Genomic DNA, 17,786 nt, shown 5'->3' on the forward strand with positions numbered 1-17,786 from the left:
TAAAAAACCACTCATTATGTATGTTGTAGGAGATTTTGAAGGGTCCATACTCAGTAGGTAATGAGGTTAAGATCAGATGAACCAAGAAGGAGTTAGAGATTGTGAACTTCATCTCATTCAATTGAGTCACGATATTTTTCATTTTCAAAATGTGCCGTCGGATGTGACTGTCACCAGCATATTTCATAGACACCAATTTGGACATGAGCGTACTGGCCCTTGCCTTATTAGAAGTGATGAATTGAGCCTTAATGGCTTTCAGAAATTTTTTCACTGTCCTGCAGTGAGGAATGACGCCTCGAATATTCTTAGCTACCCGAGATTGCAAAAGCAACCGGCTAAGTCTATTCGAGTGCTCCCACTTCTCAGAGGCAGCCTTCTGATCAGTTGTACTATGCTCTGTAAGAGCGGGAGGTTCGCCAATTCTAAGGGTCAGCTCTAAATCCATATAGCCCAAAATGAATAATACGATTTCTTTCCAATTTGAAAAGCTAGATCCGTTTAAAAGGGGGATATTACTAGAACCGTCGATAAGAAAAGAACCTGATAAAATAAGGAACAAAAAATGGAAAGACATTACTATTATTGCTCAGACGAGACTCGTGTTAAAAAGGTAAAAGTGAGACCTTTTATTTTCACATTTTCTGAAACAAGCATAGTTGAGCATTATCGTTTCACTTTGGTGAAAACGACAATACTTATAGTTGCTTTGTCTCTTCAATTCTCAAGAAATTGACTTCAGTTGGTGAAACTGGTAGATCATGTATTTAAAGGCAATTCAACATTGTACCTTTGGGTACGAACATGCTTCATGGGCTGGAATACACATCTACTATTACACCATGTTAAATTTGGAATACAATGACCTACCTTTGGGTAGAATCGATGTTTCATAAATTCACATATAATCATAATAACGAATCTTAATACGGTCCAACGAATCCTTAATCAACATGACTCAAATCACTTTGGTGATTACATGAATCGGTCAATCAATATCTTTTATCGAAAACCTATTCGTATTATGGAGCACGCCCATGCACACGTTTTAATGCATGTATGTTCATGACATAATACAAGTTCATGCTTCAACTAATATAAATAAACTAACTGTCATGAATTTAGTTACAATTCATGCTTAAAACTATCATACACAACTTAACCAATACAAAATACATGAATTTACATGTACAAGTCATGCATTATTTAAAATAAACACTTTATAAAGCATGAAAAATAACAAAAGCATGCTCATATGGGTAAAACCCAGGGTCCTCAAGTAGGAACCGATTTGAAAACACTTTGAACCAGTCTGAAACGGCCCTGAACCGGTCATTTAAGAGTCTGAATCGATTCTGAACCTTATGAATCGGTACCAAATATGAACAAAAGTTCATAAAACCCTATAACTGTATGCCAAAATCCTTGTACCTCTTTATCTTTATGAAAATAGGGTTTTAGCATCTCGAAACCAGTGAAAAACTACAAGAAATTGGTCAAAATGACTCTGAACCGGTCCCAAAAATGGTCGAATTAGTACATGATCTGGTTCAGGCCAAATAGTGCATGAATCCTGCAAAAGTATGGATCCAATCCGGTCCAAATAGGGTTCGGGTCTAACCCGATCTAAAATAGACCCAGGTCCGACTCGGTCCAAAGTGGACCCAGGTTGGACCCGATCTGAAAAGGGACCTGGGTCTGATCGGGTCCTAAGTGGACCCGGATTGGACCCGGTCTGAACAAGGACTCGGGTTTGACCCGGTCTTAAGTGGACCAGGTAGTCCCGGTCCGAACAAGGGACCCGGGTCTGACCTGATCCTAAGTGAACCCGGGTTGGACCCGGTGGCCCTGGGTCGAACAGGGACCCGAGTCTGACCCAATCCGAACAAGGGACCCGGGTCTGACCCGATTCTAAGTGAACCCGGGTTGGACCTGGTGGTCCTGGGTCAAATAGGGACCTGGGTCTGGCCCTAACAACTTAAAAACGAAAAACAGAAAGCGAGGGTTTTTGTTTTCATTTTCATTTTACTGAGAAACCGAAGGGTTTCTCCTCTTCGTCGCCCCACGACGACCCACATCGTACGACGACCCACGTTGTTGTACGACGATCGACACCGGTGACCATCCGACGACAGTCCCCTCCCTCGGCGACGACACCCCCGACACCGGCAAATCCATATGGCGACGACAGTTGGTGCACCAGAGGAGCACTAATGCCCCCCAACGTCACCCCAGCGGCGCCAACAAAGCCATCAGTGATCGACGATCGCCCCTGCCGGCATATCGCCCCACGACGATCAGCCTGATCCATCGGCGAACTCACCCCCGACGACAGGTAAGGGTTACTATTTTTTGTTTATGGATCTGCCATCGGAACCGTCGGTAAATCGACGATGCCGTCGGGCAACCGACGGTGCCGGCAAGGCCGCCACTACCCCTTCACTTCTTCGGCGAAAACCCACCGGCCGAAATCCCCAGCTCGACGACTGAAAGGTTTTGGTGAAAAGAGGTTTTTCAACCTTGCTTTTTCCAGCGTCCGGCGCAACAGGTAAGGCCGACAGGCTATCTTGCTACCCAACGACGCAGGTTAAACCCTTGACCCTCTACACACACACACACACACACATATATATATATATATATATATATATATATATATATATATATATATATATATATATGGCAACGGGTGATCATCAACTAGAATGACTGTTTCCAATGAAGGTTGTCGCCCCACGATGACAGTATGCCGGAAACTCTGTCGCTTCATGGCGACAATTTGTCGGGAATAATTAACAGTCGCCTCACTGTGGCTATCGCCATCAACCTGCAAGTTAAGTCACCCAGGGCGACAATGGCAGCAAAACATTGGAAGGCCTTACGCGACAGCACGCCCAATAGAATGCGTGGAACGTGGGCCCATAACCCAATGTTGGTGTTTTTTGTAAAACAAACACAGGCGTAGGGAATTCGGTGTTCTTCTCAACTGGTCGACGCCTACAATGAGCCCCGGCCTTAGGTCGACGATGAGAAGGACCCTAGGACCCTATACCGAGTAAACTGGATGTGAGATTTGGGTAGGACCGTAGCATCCTACCCAGAGAAATAGGCAGTTACGTCTCTCCACATTCATGTAACTCCCACCCACTAACCCCATTATGTGGCCACTAATGTAACCCACTAATGGCTGTGAAACCGGTGGGTGACCCAGAGACTCATTATGTAATGGCCTTGAATGTTCAATGGTTGAATGCTATTTCTAAATTTGGCTTCTGTTACACTTGGATCTTGCATGCGCGAATGGTGAATGCACGAGGACTGACAAATTTACTGGACTTTGGTGAAGCAGTGGTGGGCACTTAACATGGCTGGGATTTTCCTCCCCTTTTTCTTTCTTGTGAGATTGGAATGTTGGTTGCGGTATAACACTGTTAGATATATGGAACACTTATGAAGTGAATTAAAGTTTGGTGGACCTTCAAAAATCAAAATGTTGTGATGTTCCGCCTCAACTTAGCCTTGATAGATTATAATGATATTGTCGTGAATTGTATATTTGGATTGCAGATATATGAAACTGTGCCATATTCTAAGTACTATGATATTGCCCTGTTTGTTTCAACACTGCCATGATACGCTGAAATACCCCGATATGATTAAACCATTCGATAAAGTGGTAATCTCGTGGATGCTTTCAAGTACCAATTGTTAGGAGTGTCGACGCTTCGGGTTTGGTAAGGGAAACCATACTTGGATATTATAAGAATTACATGAATTAGATCTGGATCATACCTGGTAAAATAATATCTTTTTTATCATTTTAACATTGAAAAATTATGGATCTTAGTCAAAACTCGGGTTGGGCCCAGGTCTGGTATGAAATTTTACAAACAATACCCACTCCCTATATTAATCGGACTCTTCAGGTCTGACCTGGATTATAATCCAAAGGCTGACCCTATAGGGTTTGGTAAGGGTCAAAACCTACCCATTGGCACTCTTTACCAATTGTCCTATAATTTGGTCTAAGGGACAAGGAATTTTCAATATGGAGTTGGGTATTCAAACTAAAGTAAATTCTACAAGTTATTTGAAATTATATTCGAAATAAATTATGGAAAGGGAACAGGTATCCAATTTGTGGTGAATTCCTTGTGAAGAATTTGCTAAATGCATGATGTGCATCAAGCATCCGAATGCTGTATGGGAGCCCTCTTGATCATCAAAACACGCCGCTTTCGACCGATCCAAGAGGTCATCCATGGCGGGTCCTTGGACACAATCTTGTAGCCTGCATTTGAGTATAGTTTCCGTGCACCCATGTCATCCTCATAGGCTCGAAGAACCAGATAGTCGAACTTCCATAGTGTGGCAATCAAGTCACAGGCTTTGAGCAGCACTGTTGCAGCCTTTCTTCTTCTGTTCAGTTTCAGTGGTGGTGAAGGCTTGATGAAGCTCTTGGTGAAACAAAAGAAACTGTAGGTGCGGAGGAAACAAGTAATTACCTGAACTCTGTGAGCACTGCTATGCCTGAAACATAGAGATACTCATCTGCACCTTGGAGGAACCGAAGAACAGCTTCATCTTGTAAAACTGTGACATCCACCACACCACAGAGCCTAGGATGTGACTCCTCCTGTGAATTGGGTTCACCCACTGTTTCAGCAACCAAACATGCGTACCTGCAGTCATGGGATGTCAAGCTCTGTTGGCCAGGAAACTGAAACAATGGTGCTTATTGTTAGCAGATGTGTTTGGATCCTAGTATTGGATCCAATGTGGTCCTAGGGTCTCACATATGGAACCTATATCAGATATATATTCTGGATCTAGATATTGTATCTAAAGTATGGATTCATGTGTTGAGTCTATTTTAAGAGATTGGAATGGCTCGGAGTAGTGAACCCTTGAAATGTGAGCCACAACTAAAGTAGTGGGCCCACATCTCATTGGATTTCAAACATGTTTGAGAATCCAATGAAACAGTTATAACTGGGTAAGAGAACAGCACCAAGGGATGCTTTAAGAGCCCAGCAACTGCACACAAAAGAAAAAAGAATCTAAGAATCTAAGTGCAGATCTCTTTTAACACAGGCCGTTTTCTTGATCTCCATCTTCCCTCTTCTTTCTCAGTTTTCTCCTCCCTCACTGTGCACACCTCATCCCAAAACCCAATAGTATGTGAGACTATAGGAAGCAATTAGGCTCTGTTTGAGTGCCATATTTGAGATGGGGATGGGTGGGGAGAAGGAAATTCATGAATCTCCTACCTGCCTGCTGTTTGGTAGTCTGGATTTAGAAGTTGGGAACGGAGTTGACAGCGGACATAACCACCCATATTCTCATTTCAACTCCATCCTAAGAAAGGATGTTGTTGATAACTCCACTTTCATTTCCCATTTCCCTCTCAACTCTCATCGTCCCTTTTGTCTCTAACACTGGCTCCCAAACAAAGCCTTAATGTAGAAACACAAAACAAAGGCTGAACGTGAAGTTCAAATGAACACCGAAATTTCTGTCTTATTTATTTTATCACAAAGGTTCCTAATTTCGTGATACCTTCCAAAATCCAAACCTAGTAAACCAAAGTTAGCTATAAATATTTTAGCTTATCCCCACCCTGACTTCGTTTCAAACAGCAAAACCAACAATGGCTAAAAACCTTGACTTCTTGTTACAGTATGTTTGACCTTACCCTGTTCTGGCTCCCTTGATGTAAAATTCTGTGGGTACTCCCAGCTGCCCATAGGAAAAGTTTTCCCTTGTGTTTCAGCTTGCCCACAAGATGCATCCTGGGGTTTCAACTTTCAAATTATAGATGTTAGGGATCATTTGAAAACTGTGAAAGTTTTGTTTGGTATCTGAAAGTCGCAATTGTAAAACTTTTTTATATTAAACTTTGCTGTATAACAACGTAAGTCATCATAGTTCAAGCCATGTACAGACTTGTTCCTTGGTTTAGCAACTTGGCTGTGTAATTCTTTCTTGCAGCCTTACTTTAGGTTGCACACATCATTGCGTGTCCCTGTGACATAGGCCAGCAGTCTCGACAGTATTTTAATCCTTTTCTAAGTCATCTACTATAACAGGGCTAAATAAGAAGAAAAGAGGAGGAAAGCACGCTGACGCATGAAGGGTTTTAATGCTTTCCATTCTTACCTGTTTGGTGCTGAATTTCTGATCCTGTAGATGAGACCAGAGAGCACTTCAGCCTGTGTGAGACAAAAACGTCAGACTGAATATATATATGAGAGAGAGAGAGAGAGGCGTTTAAATTCTAGGCTAAGCAATGTCAGTATTGTTGGACATTTTGGGTTGGACATTTTGGGTTACGGGTCCAACCCACAGTCTGACCCGGTTTGACACCATCTTAGTGGGTCACATGAGTGGCTGAATAATGGAGATAGTGGGTGGGAGAATGGAGATAGTGGGTGGGAGTTACGTGAATGTGGAGAGACCACATTCACGTAACTGCCCAATTCCTTCATTATATAAGGGAGTTAGAGGTTACGAAGATGATGAGAATTCATAACACTTCCCAGACCAATTTTTGTTCCGCATTCAGACTTTGCGGAAAGGGTCCTGCTCACCGTCGACATAAGGCTTGGGCTCATTGTGGGCGTCGACCTACTGAGGAGAACGCTGAACTACCTACATGGACAATGGCGAATCCAGGTACGCTCCCTGTCATGTTCTTTTCGCAGGGTTTCGCCCAACATTGGGTTATGGGCTTACCACGCTACCGCTGCGTGTGGCTGTGTAGGCCGTTTCGGCAATTTGGCGTCGGTAGAGTCGTCGTGGGGCGACAACCACCGATTAGCTACAGATTGTCGCCGTGGGACGACAGTCTTCACCGGCTATTGTTGAGGGCGACATTATATTCCGGGTTTCAGGCAAACCTCAAAAAAAACAAAAAGGTCAGACTGAATATATATATGAGAGAGAAAGAGAGAGAGAGGCGTTTAAATTCTAGGCTAAGCAATTTCAGTATGTCACCAAGGAGGAAAATTTCTGCCATTGTCAGACTATATCTGTTAGGGTAATTTTCTGATATGGACCTACCGTTTAACTGATATTACATATCAGGTATCACCTTTTCTGAAATTCCTGACCTAAATTTTCCTGACAACTGTGGAACCTTAGGTTAACCCCATCCCACAAAACGTTTTCAAAATGCAATAAAATTTCTATTTTTATAAGTACTTGATTGCCTTTTTAAAACACAGAAATCCCTAGCTATCCTATACAAAGGACTAATCGTCCACCCACCCTTACATAATGCATGTTAAAGAACCTTACGAATGACCAAAATGGATTAGAGTTTGGAATCAAATAGATCCGACCCAGATTTTTGGTTTTGGATAATGTAGATCAGTTTTTGGTTCAGATCTAGGATAAACATATTAAGGTTTATTAGGATCGAGGATTGAACCAAATACGTATTGTGGGCCTGTGGCTGATTTGGGACAAATTCAGGCTAACCTAACAGTTTTTAACTCGTTGTAGCGGATCTCATGAGTATCATACAGGGTCTCATTTTTCAACCAAATTCAAAACTTTATTATGAGATCTGAGTTGCACCCAGGTATAAAAACTATAACCGATCTTTAAAAATCTAATCAAGAACTGGATCTGTCCCATATTTTCATACTGGATAGCATATATATGAATTTTGGGTTTGATCATTACAGAATATATTTGGGTTTGTTCCGACACTAGTACCAGTTGAATTGGGTTTCGACCAGAATTGGGTTTAGTGCGCCCCATTTTTTTTTTTACTTGAAAATCAATAGGTTTAACTCATTTTCAGTGGATCAAATATTACGGAGGTCTCATTCCCTAAGGCCGTGTTTGATTTGCGAAACAATCCCGTGCAGCAGGCAGGACACTGCAGCCCTGCACATGATTGTTCCGTGTTTGAAACATGAGAGGAGGGACCAGTTCGTTCTCTATAGTAGAGATCGACCAAGAAAAATGGGAATGGGGATGGGGAAAGAAAAGGGTGAAGGGGTGTTTTTGGTATTTTTAAAATATTTAATTCTGGTTAATTAAGATAGGTTACAACAGGTCCTTATTTGACAGTTGTCAGGAAAACTTGGGACTGTATCAGGAATTTCAGAAATCCGAACCTCCATCCCTGCACCGGTTTGGATTTTAATCCTCCATCTCCGATCCAAACGAGGGTGAGGCGGGGCGGGGGCAGGGGCGGGGGGAAAGCGTAAGTCCATCCCCGCATGGGTTTTGATTTTAACCATCATCCCGGCCTCCATCCCTTTGTCATGTCCTTCATCCCCAGTCTAAATGGGGCGAGGCGGGGCAAGGCGGGGGCGGGGGTGGGGGAAAGCGTAAGTCCATCCCCGCATGGGTTTTGATTTTAACCATCATCCCGGCCTCCATCCCTTTGTCATGTCCTTCATCCCCAGTCTAAATGGGGCGAGGCGGGGTGGGGCCCGTTTACCCCGAGTCCACTGCCATCCCTATTTCTAAGTTTCTGTCTTCTGAGATTCGTGGGTTAGAGTTGTACACTTGTATTTGCTTACAAAGGGCATAACAATGGAATTTTAAGCAGGACACAAAACAATATTGCCAACGTTATGGAAAACCAATTATGTTAAATTAATTTATTTAGTTTGCCTCCTTTAAGACATAATCATAAGTCCGTTCTCTTGAACATGTCAGCAGCACCAAAAAAAAAAATCGTGCCTTATATTTAAATTTTTAGAGAGAAAATATCCAGGAAATTTGAAAATATTTACAATTAAAATATAAGGAAAATAAAAAAAACTCTACAAAATTAAAAAAAATATCAAAAATCATGATAGGGAATATTTTGAATTTCTCGTCCATTTATCAGCATTTTCACAGCTTGCGGTCACGAGAAATTTCAAAATCTCGCAGAGTTTTGTGGACTATACATGGTTTAAGATTCCCACAAATATTTTCTTCTATTGGAATTATTTTGCAGAACCCTTTGTGGGTCATTTTGCCTGCTCTTGTTAAGAAAAGCGGGATTTGTTGGGATTACTGCGTACTTTGTTATGTTTCCTCCATCGATGCAGTTTTCCTATTTATCCTGATAAACGTTTACATATATCCAGACGCAAATTAAGGAACAGAATTCATTCAATGAAGCTTATTTCTGCAGCTATAAAGGTTGTTTTGGTTCATTTCTCTTGATAAAAGGAAAAAGGATGATAAAGAGGAGAGCAGAAACTGACCTTAAACAGCTCAAAGAAGAAGCCATTGAAGAACTGCACTGGAGTGTAGAAAGCTTCAGTCTGCACATCAGCCACCCTCCTCATCTCTCCCTCCTCCTGAACCAACCTTCTCACCCTCCACCCATTCTCAATCAGCAGGGGAACCCCACATTCCTCGTCACTCTCAACTCTCACATCCTCATCTGATATCACACAATCACCCTCTGCTCTGACCCTCATCTTCTGTGAACTGCCATTACTTGAGAATGAAACCCATTTCTCTGCTACTCCCTTGTTCTTCTTCTCCATCCAACCAACACCAACATTCTCCACATTTATTGTACTCTTTCTGCTTGTGACAATCATAAAACCAACATCCAGAGGAGGAATTCTTCCTACCATCTTGACACCATTGAAGCTACTGAGCTTTCCTCCAAACTGAGACATCACATAAGACATTCTGCTAATTGTGGGATCCATTCCTTCATTTTTGGGGGTGTCTTTCAAGGCAATTTGATGGAATGGAGATGAGTGATAAAAAAACTAACCATAATTTTTAGATCAAATTGCCAAAATATTTTCCTTGAATTTTGGAATTTGGTATATATGGGGAAAAAAGATCAGTGCAATCACATTGCTCTTTTCAAATGTGCTGCTGCACTTGAGCACCCACCGTCTTCTGTTGGGCCCCACAGTTGACAAGCTGTATGAGAAAGATGTTGGGTGCTCAGGTGCAGCAGCACATAAAAAATGTGCAATGTCATTTGCACCTGATCCTCAAGGCCACTTTTAGTGAGTGGTGATCTTGAAACTTTTGAAGCTACCTGGAGGGTATATCTGTCAGAATAATTATTTGTGTCAGTGGGTTGGGTTGTGGAAGGATATAGATTGTGTGGACCTCAAAACTTATCGCACTCACATTGTTTGAATAATGATATCGTGACCAATAAATGCGTTTGAGAAACAAGTCCATTAGTTCTGAAGCTTTCTACCCAATATCAATGTTGTTAAATTCGGTTAACTAGGCCACGAAAAACATAAGAATCGAAACTTTTGCCAATTGATAAGTTTTTGCCATCAGATTTAGAGATGGCAGTGGACCGGATCGGGGTGGGGGACAAGCTCTTCACCCCGCCCCGTTTCAAAATTTGGCTCTCCATCTCAGCACGGGCTTTGATTTTAACCTTCATCCTAGCCTCCATCCTTGTTTCATGTCCTCCATTTTGGGTTCAAACGGGACGAAGCCGGGTGGGTCCCTAGTCCACTGTCATCCCTAAAAGCATTTTAGTTATTTTACTAACAGGGATTGTGAACGGAGCAGGGCGGGGAAAAGCATAAGTCCATCCCCACTTTCATCCCTTCACGGATTTTGATTTAAACCTCCATCCCCACCTCCATATCCATTTCATGTCCTCCATCCCCGATCCAAATGAGGCAAGACGGTTTTTCTCTGGTCCATTGTCATCCCTAATTAGATTGCATGTGTCATATTTTTTTGAATTAATCACCCGAAGAAACCGAACCCGGCACGAAGACCTAGTTATGCTGGCTCAGCCTGCCATACCTACGATTGTCGTGCCTAAAACTCTGAGGATAAGACTCCTGTCCCGAGGCCTATGTAATGCATTGACTTGTGCAGAGAAGTGATGCCCATGAGAATTGAACCTTGACTGCCCGTCTAGCAGCCAAGGCTCCCCCACCCTACTTGGCCAAACCTCCTTAGGGCTAAACTAATATTTAAAATTAAATAATATTAAAAAAATTAATTAAAAAAAACTCATCTGGGCCGATTCGATCAGAATTTGCAAAGAAATTTAATGTCGGTTATGAGAATAGAAACCACTAACGATCGTATGACAAATGTCTTGCTGTCCAAGACTGTCAATATATTATGATATTTTCCAAATGTTATGATATTATACTTCACACAAATAAGCTTAATATAGGAAAAATATCTACGATATTTTGAAAATACTATAAAAAATTTATTTTAGTGGCTACCTAAATCGGTCAATATTATGTCATACTATATCTGCTCTGCAGGTGCTGCTGCTGATATTAACCTGATATTTTCACGATATTAATGAACGTTTGTTTCTCATGGGAGACGGTAGGTGAAGAATAAGGCGTAACATTGCTACTGAGATCTATGATCATGGTGATATAGATCATACTCTAGCCTCTCTCCTTCTCACATGAGAAAAACCAAAATTTTTAAAATATCATGATTTTCATGGACGATAAGTTGCCCTTCAAAAAAAGTTAATAGCTGTAAACTATGGTACCCACGGTCAAATGAATCCAACCCATGACCCACTTGGACCCGATCCATACTCTCTCTCTCTCTCTCTCTCTCTCTCTCTCTCTCTCTCTCTCTCTCTCTCTCTCTCTCTCTCTCTCTCTCGTGGAATCCTAACACTATAAAATATCAAAGCAGGTTATATGCCCCCCCCCTCCCAAAAATGCACTGTTTGCTACAGTGTGTGTTCGGGGGTCTGAATGAGTGCCACGTATATAAGCATGTGGGGCTCGTATCTCCGTGTGTGTCTGCATCACTTAGCATCGAAGTCCGGTGCGATTGCAAAGACTTAACTACACTTTTCCACCATTCTCACTATGAAACTATAGTTCAAGAAAAGGACAAAAATGCCCTCTATCTAGAAAAGCGAACACTATAAGAAAAACGTTAATTAGCGATGAAAAATTATGACATAAATAATATGTCGCAAATTTGTGACAGATTAGCTAGAGAAAACTAATCGTCTCTAAAATTGGAACTAATTGCGTAATTAGAGACGAAAAAATTCTGTCTCAAAATTTATCATTAATTAGCGACGGAAACATTCTATCTCAAACTCCGTCGCAACTTTGTGATGGATGAGCGACAGAATTTTTTCGTCGCTAAATTGTGGCGGTGTTTGAGACGAAATGTTTTTGTCGCTACTTTTTTATATAAATGGCCCATTTAGGGCACAAAATTCTCTCCTTCCCCTGCTCTCTCTCTCCTCTTCCACCGATCGCCCCCGCGCTGCTCGCCTTCTACGCCCCTGCTCTCCGGCGACCCACCATCCGACAACTCCCTCCCTCTCTCATGCAGCTCTCCCCCTCCCTCTGTGATTGCTCCCTGCCTGTCCAACCTACGAGCTCCGACCTACAGGTTGTCGGAGACCTCGCCGATCACCTCCTTTTCTTCTCCCTCGCTTGTTTCCCTTCTGTCGCCCCTTTACCTCGGGTGAGCCTTCTCTCCCGCTCGTCGTATTCCGACCACCCAACGCTGGCGACCCCCACTCCGCATTCGGCCCTCTCAGGTGATATCTTCCCCTCTCTCTGTTGTCTTCTTCTTCATCTTCTTTCTTCTCGTCTCTCTTCTCCTTCTCTGATTGTTTGCGACAGAGGGGAGGGCATCACTGCCCTCCCCCTCGCTTGCTCTGGGCCAGGCTCAGGCAAGCCCACCCCCCTCGCTTTCTACCTCTTCTCGTTTGACAGGGGAGGGGCTCGGCCCCTCCCTATTTTCTCTCTCTTTTGGCATCGATCGGAGGAAATTGGCCCTCCGGCCTCCCTTTTATCCTCCCCCCCCCCCCCTTTTCTTCATCATAACATTATTATGATTCTCTTTTAACTGGTAAAGATAATATTCGTAACATCATACGATAAAATGACTGCAAACCGTGAATATGTGATTTACAAAATAATTCGACCAAAGTTGTGCAATGTATTTTACATATCATTCCACATCAGTTTCTCATATGCACCATCTATTTTAACATTATATCTTGCATATTATGTTACATTCCATACATACTTAGCATGTACAAGCATAGTTCATGCATAGTTATAAAACTGGTTCATGTATGACCTTTAAATCTTTATATTTCATGCATATGTCATGTCCATGCATGTCATGCTAAGATCAAGAGTTATGTAACTGATCCAAATAACATTTTTATTTGTTAGAATATAGTTCATGGATGTAACAGTGGTCGAGCACCCAGTGGTCGAGCACGCAGTGGTCGAGCACGCAGTGGTCGAGCACCCAGTGGTCGAGCACCAAGTGAAGATCATGGGACAACATTAGGTAGATGTATTTGTGTTATATTTAAATATAAGCATTCATTATGTTTTTTGTTTATATGTTGATATAAAAATTGTTACTTGCTAATCATCTTTATAGAATCTCAGCTCAGTGATCGCCAGACTCAGATTTCATCTTCACGTACAACTTCGATAAGTATATTATTTAAATAATTATATACTTGATTAGTTTAAATATGCATTGTGTGAATTTCTAACTCATTGTTCTATAAATAATGGTTTGCCTGCACATGACCCACCTACACCAGCTACTCATACACATCACGAGTCAACGTTGGTTTATATGTATAGTTCCATAATGATTAAAGTTATTTACTCAACATGTAGATAGAATGTGTACATGGATTTTCTTATTTTTGTACAACAGTCTAAGATAGTCGTACGGATGCTGGGTCTTGTCAGTCTGACACACAATGACTCATTGAATAGTATATAATGATAGTCGACCGTAAGTATTTCATTGTCACTTGTCAAATACTTATCTTATAAATAGTGTATATCGATAGTCGATTGTTAATGTGTACCAATTCATATGCAACACGAGGTTCGAGCCACAAGAAGTGATTCACAAAATTAGGAAGTCACTAGTTCAGTATCTTCCAAGATCGGTCGCTCAATGAAAATAGACCTAAAGGAGGTATTGGACATATTATGGCCCTCATTCATAGTATACAATCATTTATCATAGTTAATGTGTTTCATATTTAATTTTTTGTTATAGTCATATGTACTAACTTTCTGAAATTATTTGTAGTCTTCGAATCACTTCGCGACTGCGAAGGAGGAGCAGGACGCGAGGCTAGTATGACAGAAGGTGGATGTTGTCGATTTGCCGACATGCTTCATAATATGAAGACTGTAGCAATAAAAGTAGCTGGTGGGATAGATGATCCACTGCAGTGGAAGGGCCATGACCCTTCTACTATCAGGACAGATTATTGGGATGCAATGTGCGACAAGTGGGTGAGTCATGGATTTCAAAACTGCTCAGCAAAGACTGCACAGAACCGAGCAAAGATGCTCAATGTTCATCTACATGTAGGTGGTTCTAGGACTTTTGGAAGCCACCAGAAGAAAATGGTAACTCATCAATATATATATATATATATATATATATATATATATATATATATATATATATATATATATATTATCAAATTTATAAGTATTTCTGCATACTTTCTAATTGATTTTTTTATCATCTAACCTTGTAGGAAGCCAAAAAATGAGGCCCTGTGCCTTACAAAGATGTGTTTGTTGAAACACATAAATGTAAGAGCACAGGAGAGTTTGTATCAGAAAAGGCGAAAGTGATAACGATATGTATTTATTATATTAATAAATATTATAATATATAAGTTACCATAAATTATATTATCATAAACATTTAATTCTTAATTCATACTATAATCATTACTTTGTAGGAGTCATACGAGCAGTAGATAGTATAGTGATATGGTGGTGACTCCACTCAGCATCCGCCTTTTGATCCTGCAGCATGGGTGACTGCAACCATTGAACCCAAAAAAGGTTGTGTGCTCGGGTTTGGGAGTAATATAAACAACATAACAGTCGTTGTCTCCTCCAGCCTAATATCTCACAAATCAGTAATATGTTACTATAACTGCAATTTGTGATACATTGCATATATTGAGTGAATGGACGATACCGGATGGGGTAGAGTCCCTTCCTCGCATCTGTGAACAAGCATTCTTGTCAACAGGTCGTACGACTGTAGCATATTTGTCATAAATTATATCGAAGATTAGGTGTATATTTTTCTAACTACGAAGTATGGTTTTTGTGCAACGATTCAACTACAGTATATATATAACAATTTGTATATGTGAAGGCTAGATGAGACAACGATTTTCACTAATTGTATAAACACTGAGCAACAGTGATTTACCTATAGTATCAAAATTATAGCTTTGTAGGCTAGATAAGACAACGATTTATACATGTGAATGATACATATTATAACAATTTATACATGTGAAAGATACATTATTAAACAAAATTCATACGTCATTCTTGTGTTCCATAGCTTTTTGGATGAAGCCATTTTCATGAACGGTGATTCACAAAAATATTAACAATTTTATTTTTGTGGCTCACGATTCATGAAAATGGATTCATCCAAAAACTTTTTCTTAATAAGACCATCCAGTGTATAAGCATATTCACCTCCTGCTTTGTTAAACTCTTAACAAATTCGACAATGTGGAAATTGGGTCATGCAAAGAGGCATAACAACTAACTTTATGGTAAGACTTAAACAAAATTCATGCATGATTATTGTATTTCATAGCTCGCTTTCGAATTGATTTGAGTCTGTCATGAAACAGAACAATATAAGACACTACATTAAGTTTCACAAGAAATGCAAACATCCTCCATAGATTGATTGCATACCAAAAGACTTGTAAAACTGAAGCTATCATTCCAGAAAAACTGATCGGGAGGATTGAAGATTTTAACATTATAGTGCACGTCTATGGGCTATTGGTGCATATTGGAAATTACACAAGTTAGATATTGATAAGCTGCACCTAATGTAATTTACATGGAAAGCAATATAATGTATTACATATCTGTTCATGAGAAGGGCTTGATTGCTTTTGCTTAGAGGTTGGTTGTTTCTTAGACCTTTTCTTGTCAACCAATTCTAGTGCACCATTTGTCCTCTGACAATTGTGATCAAAGACAAGTTTTCTTTTGATACTCTTCGCTAGGTGAATTTTTTCATCATAATCTACAATGTTTACTCCTGATTTGTTGAAGATGATACTTACGCTTCGACGCAACTTCTCATGAGTGTCAAGGGAAGCATGATTTTTACCTTCGTTGTTTGCTCTCATTTTCTTGGCCCAGTCTTCATGACCTGCAACGGACTGATGGTGAATTAATTATACATTTTCAAGTAAATCCCTTGGCACTTTTCTCATGCATACATAGGCTTCTTCACTTTTCGATGCCAAATCTGCAACATGCATAAGTGACCTACATAGTTGTTGATAATGGGAGGCTATATGGCATTTCTCATCAACACCAGATTGATTGTCATTATCTGTATCTAGCAGTTCAATATTTGTTTGTCTCATCTATCTTCACATTAAATATGACTCAAGTATTTCTTGTATCTTCTCTTGATTAAGTGCCTTTAATGCATGATGACATAAAATACTTTTGAATTCATATATTTTGTATATATATTCAATTATTCTGTTGTCAACATTATACATAACATGTGCTTCTTGCCTTTTCGGATGCTCTTTGCCCTCCTATACAATATGGTATTTGTGCATATTCTCGGTTTGCATGTGTCCTTCTATGTTGCAATTCATAACATGTATAACATTCTTCTTAATCCATTCAAATATAGTTAGTGTATATAGATCTGCAGGTCGCATCAATATTTTCATGCCCAAAGTTACAGGGCGTGTATTGAAGTATTTCACATCTTATTCAAGCTCATTTTGTCTAAGACCGTTTACAAATAATTCATATTATTCTATGAAGCAAAACATTGTTAAGCATGAATACAGGGTTTTCTTCAGTGTGACATGCATAGATTCAGCTCTTTGTGCGCTTATCATACCTGCACAAAAGTATTGTCTTTCATATGTCAATGCCCACTTCTCTTTTTCTGCATATAAATTTTGTAACCACACTCAGTCTTCAAAGTCGTACATCTGAATCATTTTCCCCCAATCAAATATAAAGGTGACCTCGTCTATGCTCTCAAGTACACACCTTGTAAACTTTTTGTCAAACCTTGTCTTCTGATTAAATATGTGTCTTATGTTTTTTGCTGCATTTTGAAAGATATGCCACAAACATAGGCGATGATATGCATTTGGCCATACATGAGACACTGCAGTCGTAATTGCGTGATCACCATTTATAAGTACAACTTCAGGTTGCTTCTTATTCATTGTCTATGTAAATACTATGAACAATCACTCAAAGCTTTCCTTAGTCTGATAATACAAAAAAGTGTCGCCTAATATACAACTCTGTGAGTGATGATTCACTTCGATAAACTCCGCAAATGACCATTGTTTAGTATTAATCTTCATAGTAGTATAAAAAATAAGCACATCATTAAAGCATTCATAATCAATTCTTGACTTTGAATCTGCCCAAAACATATTCACAACATATCCATTTTTATACAGTTGCATTATACTAAAGAAACCAGGGACAATGTTTGATTTCTTCTGTAAGTAATCAACCAAAGAACATATTTCTCCATTCTTCATATTATCTGTCATCTTCTTTCTCAAGTGGTTTCTTAGATCTATAGGTGTGAATGACACATTTTCGCAACCACCATCTATATGCGTGCACAAATTGTATATCTTCCTTAGTGCAATGTCGGTGCTATCAGCTATTTCAGCATGTGCTTCAGTTACTTTACGATGTGACCTTAACATAGAAGTCATAAATGAAGTTGTTAAATCATGGTTATGATCACTAATTAAAGTACGAACT

The 17,786-nt window shown here is 40.2% G+C and overlaps 1 protein-coding gene across 1 annotated transcript; it reads right to left on the reverse strand.

The window, feature by feature from the left end:
- Nucleotides 1–4,040: 4,040 nt before the first annotated feature.
- Nucleotides 4,041–9,708, reverse strand: LOC149838180 (Acyl-CoA N-acyltransferases (NAT) superfamily protein). The gene is made up of 4 exons (XM_090007612.1): nucleotides 9,219–9,708; nucleotides 6,160–6,212; nucleotides 4,506–4,682; nucleotides 4,041–4,419 (listed from the first exon to the last, which is right to left on the reverse strand). The coding sequence occupies exons 1-4, from the start codon at nucleotides 9,675–9,677 to the stop codon at nucleotides 4,185–4,187; spliced, it is 924 nt and encodes a 307-aa protein (XP_089863738.1). The 5' UTR covers nucleotides 9,678–9,708; the 3' UTR covers nucleotides 4,041–4,184.
- Between the last annotated feature and the right edge of the window lie 8,078 nt (nucleotides 9,709–17,786).

This window comes from Nuphar pumila, chromosome 5 (assembly GCF_984573655.1).
Source record: "Nuphar pumila chromosome 5, dmNupPumi1.hap1.1, whole genome shotgun sequence".
Taxonomy (NCBI): Eukaryota; Viridiplantae; Streptophyta; class Magnoliopsida; order Nymphaeales; family Nymphaeaceae; genus Nuphar; species Nuphar pumila.

Excerpts from the sequence above, each read along its gene's own strand:
- LOC149838180 (XM_090007612.1), bottom strand. The coding sequence starts at position 9,677 with ATGGATCCCACAATTAGCAGAATGTCTTATGTGATGTCTCAGTTTGGA. Across the intron at positions 4,683-6,159 it reads AGAAATTCAGCACCAAACAG|GTACGCATGTTTGGTTGCTG; the intron begins GTAAGAATGGAA and ends CCATGACTGCAG. Across the intron at positions 4,420-4,505 it reads GCAGTGCTCACAGAGTTCAG|AAGAAGAAAGGCTGCAACAG; the intron begins GTAATTACTTGT and ends GAAACTGAACAG.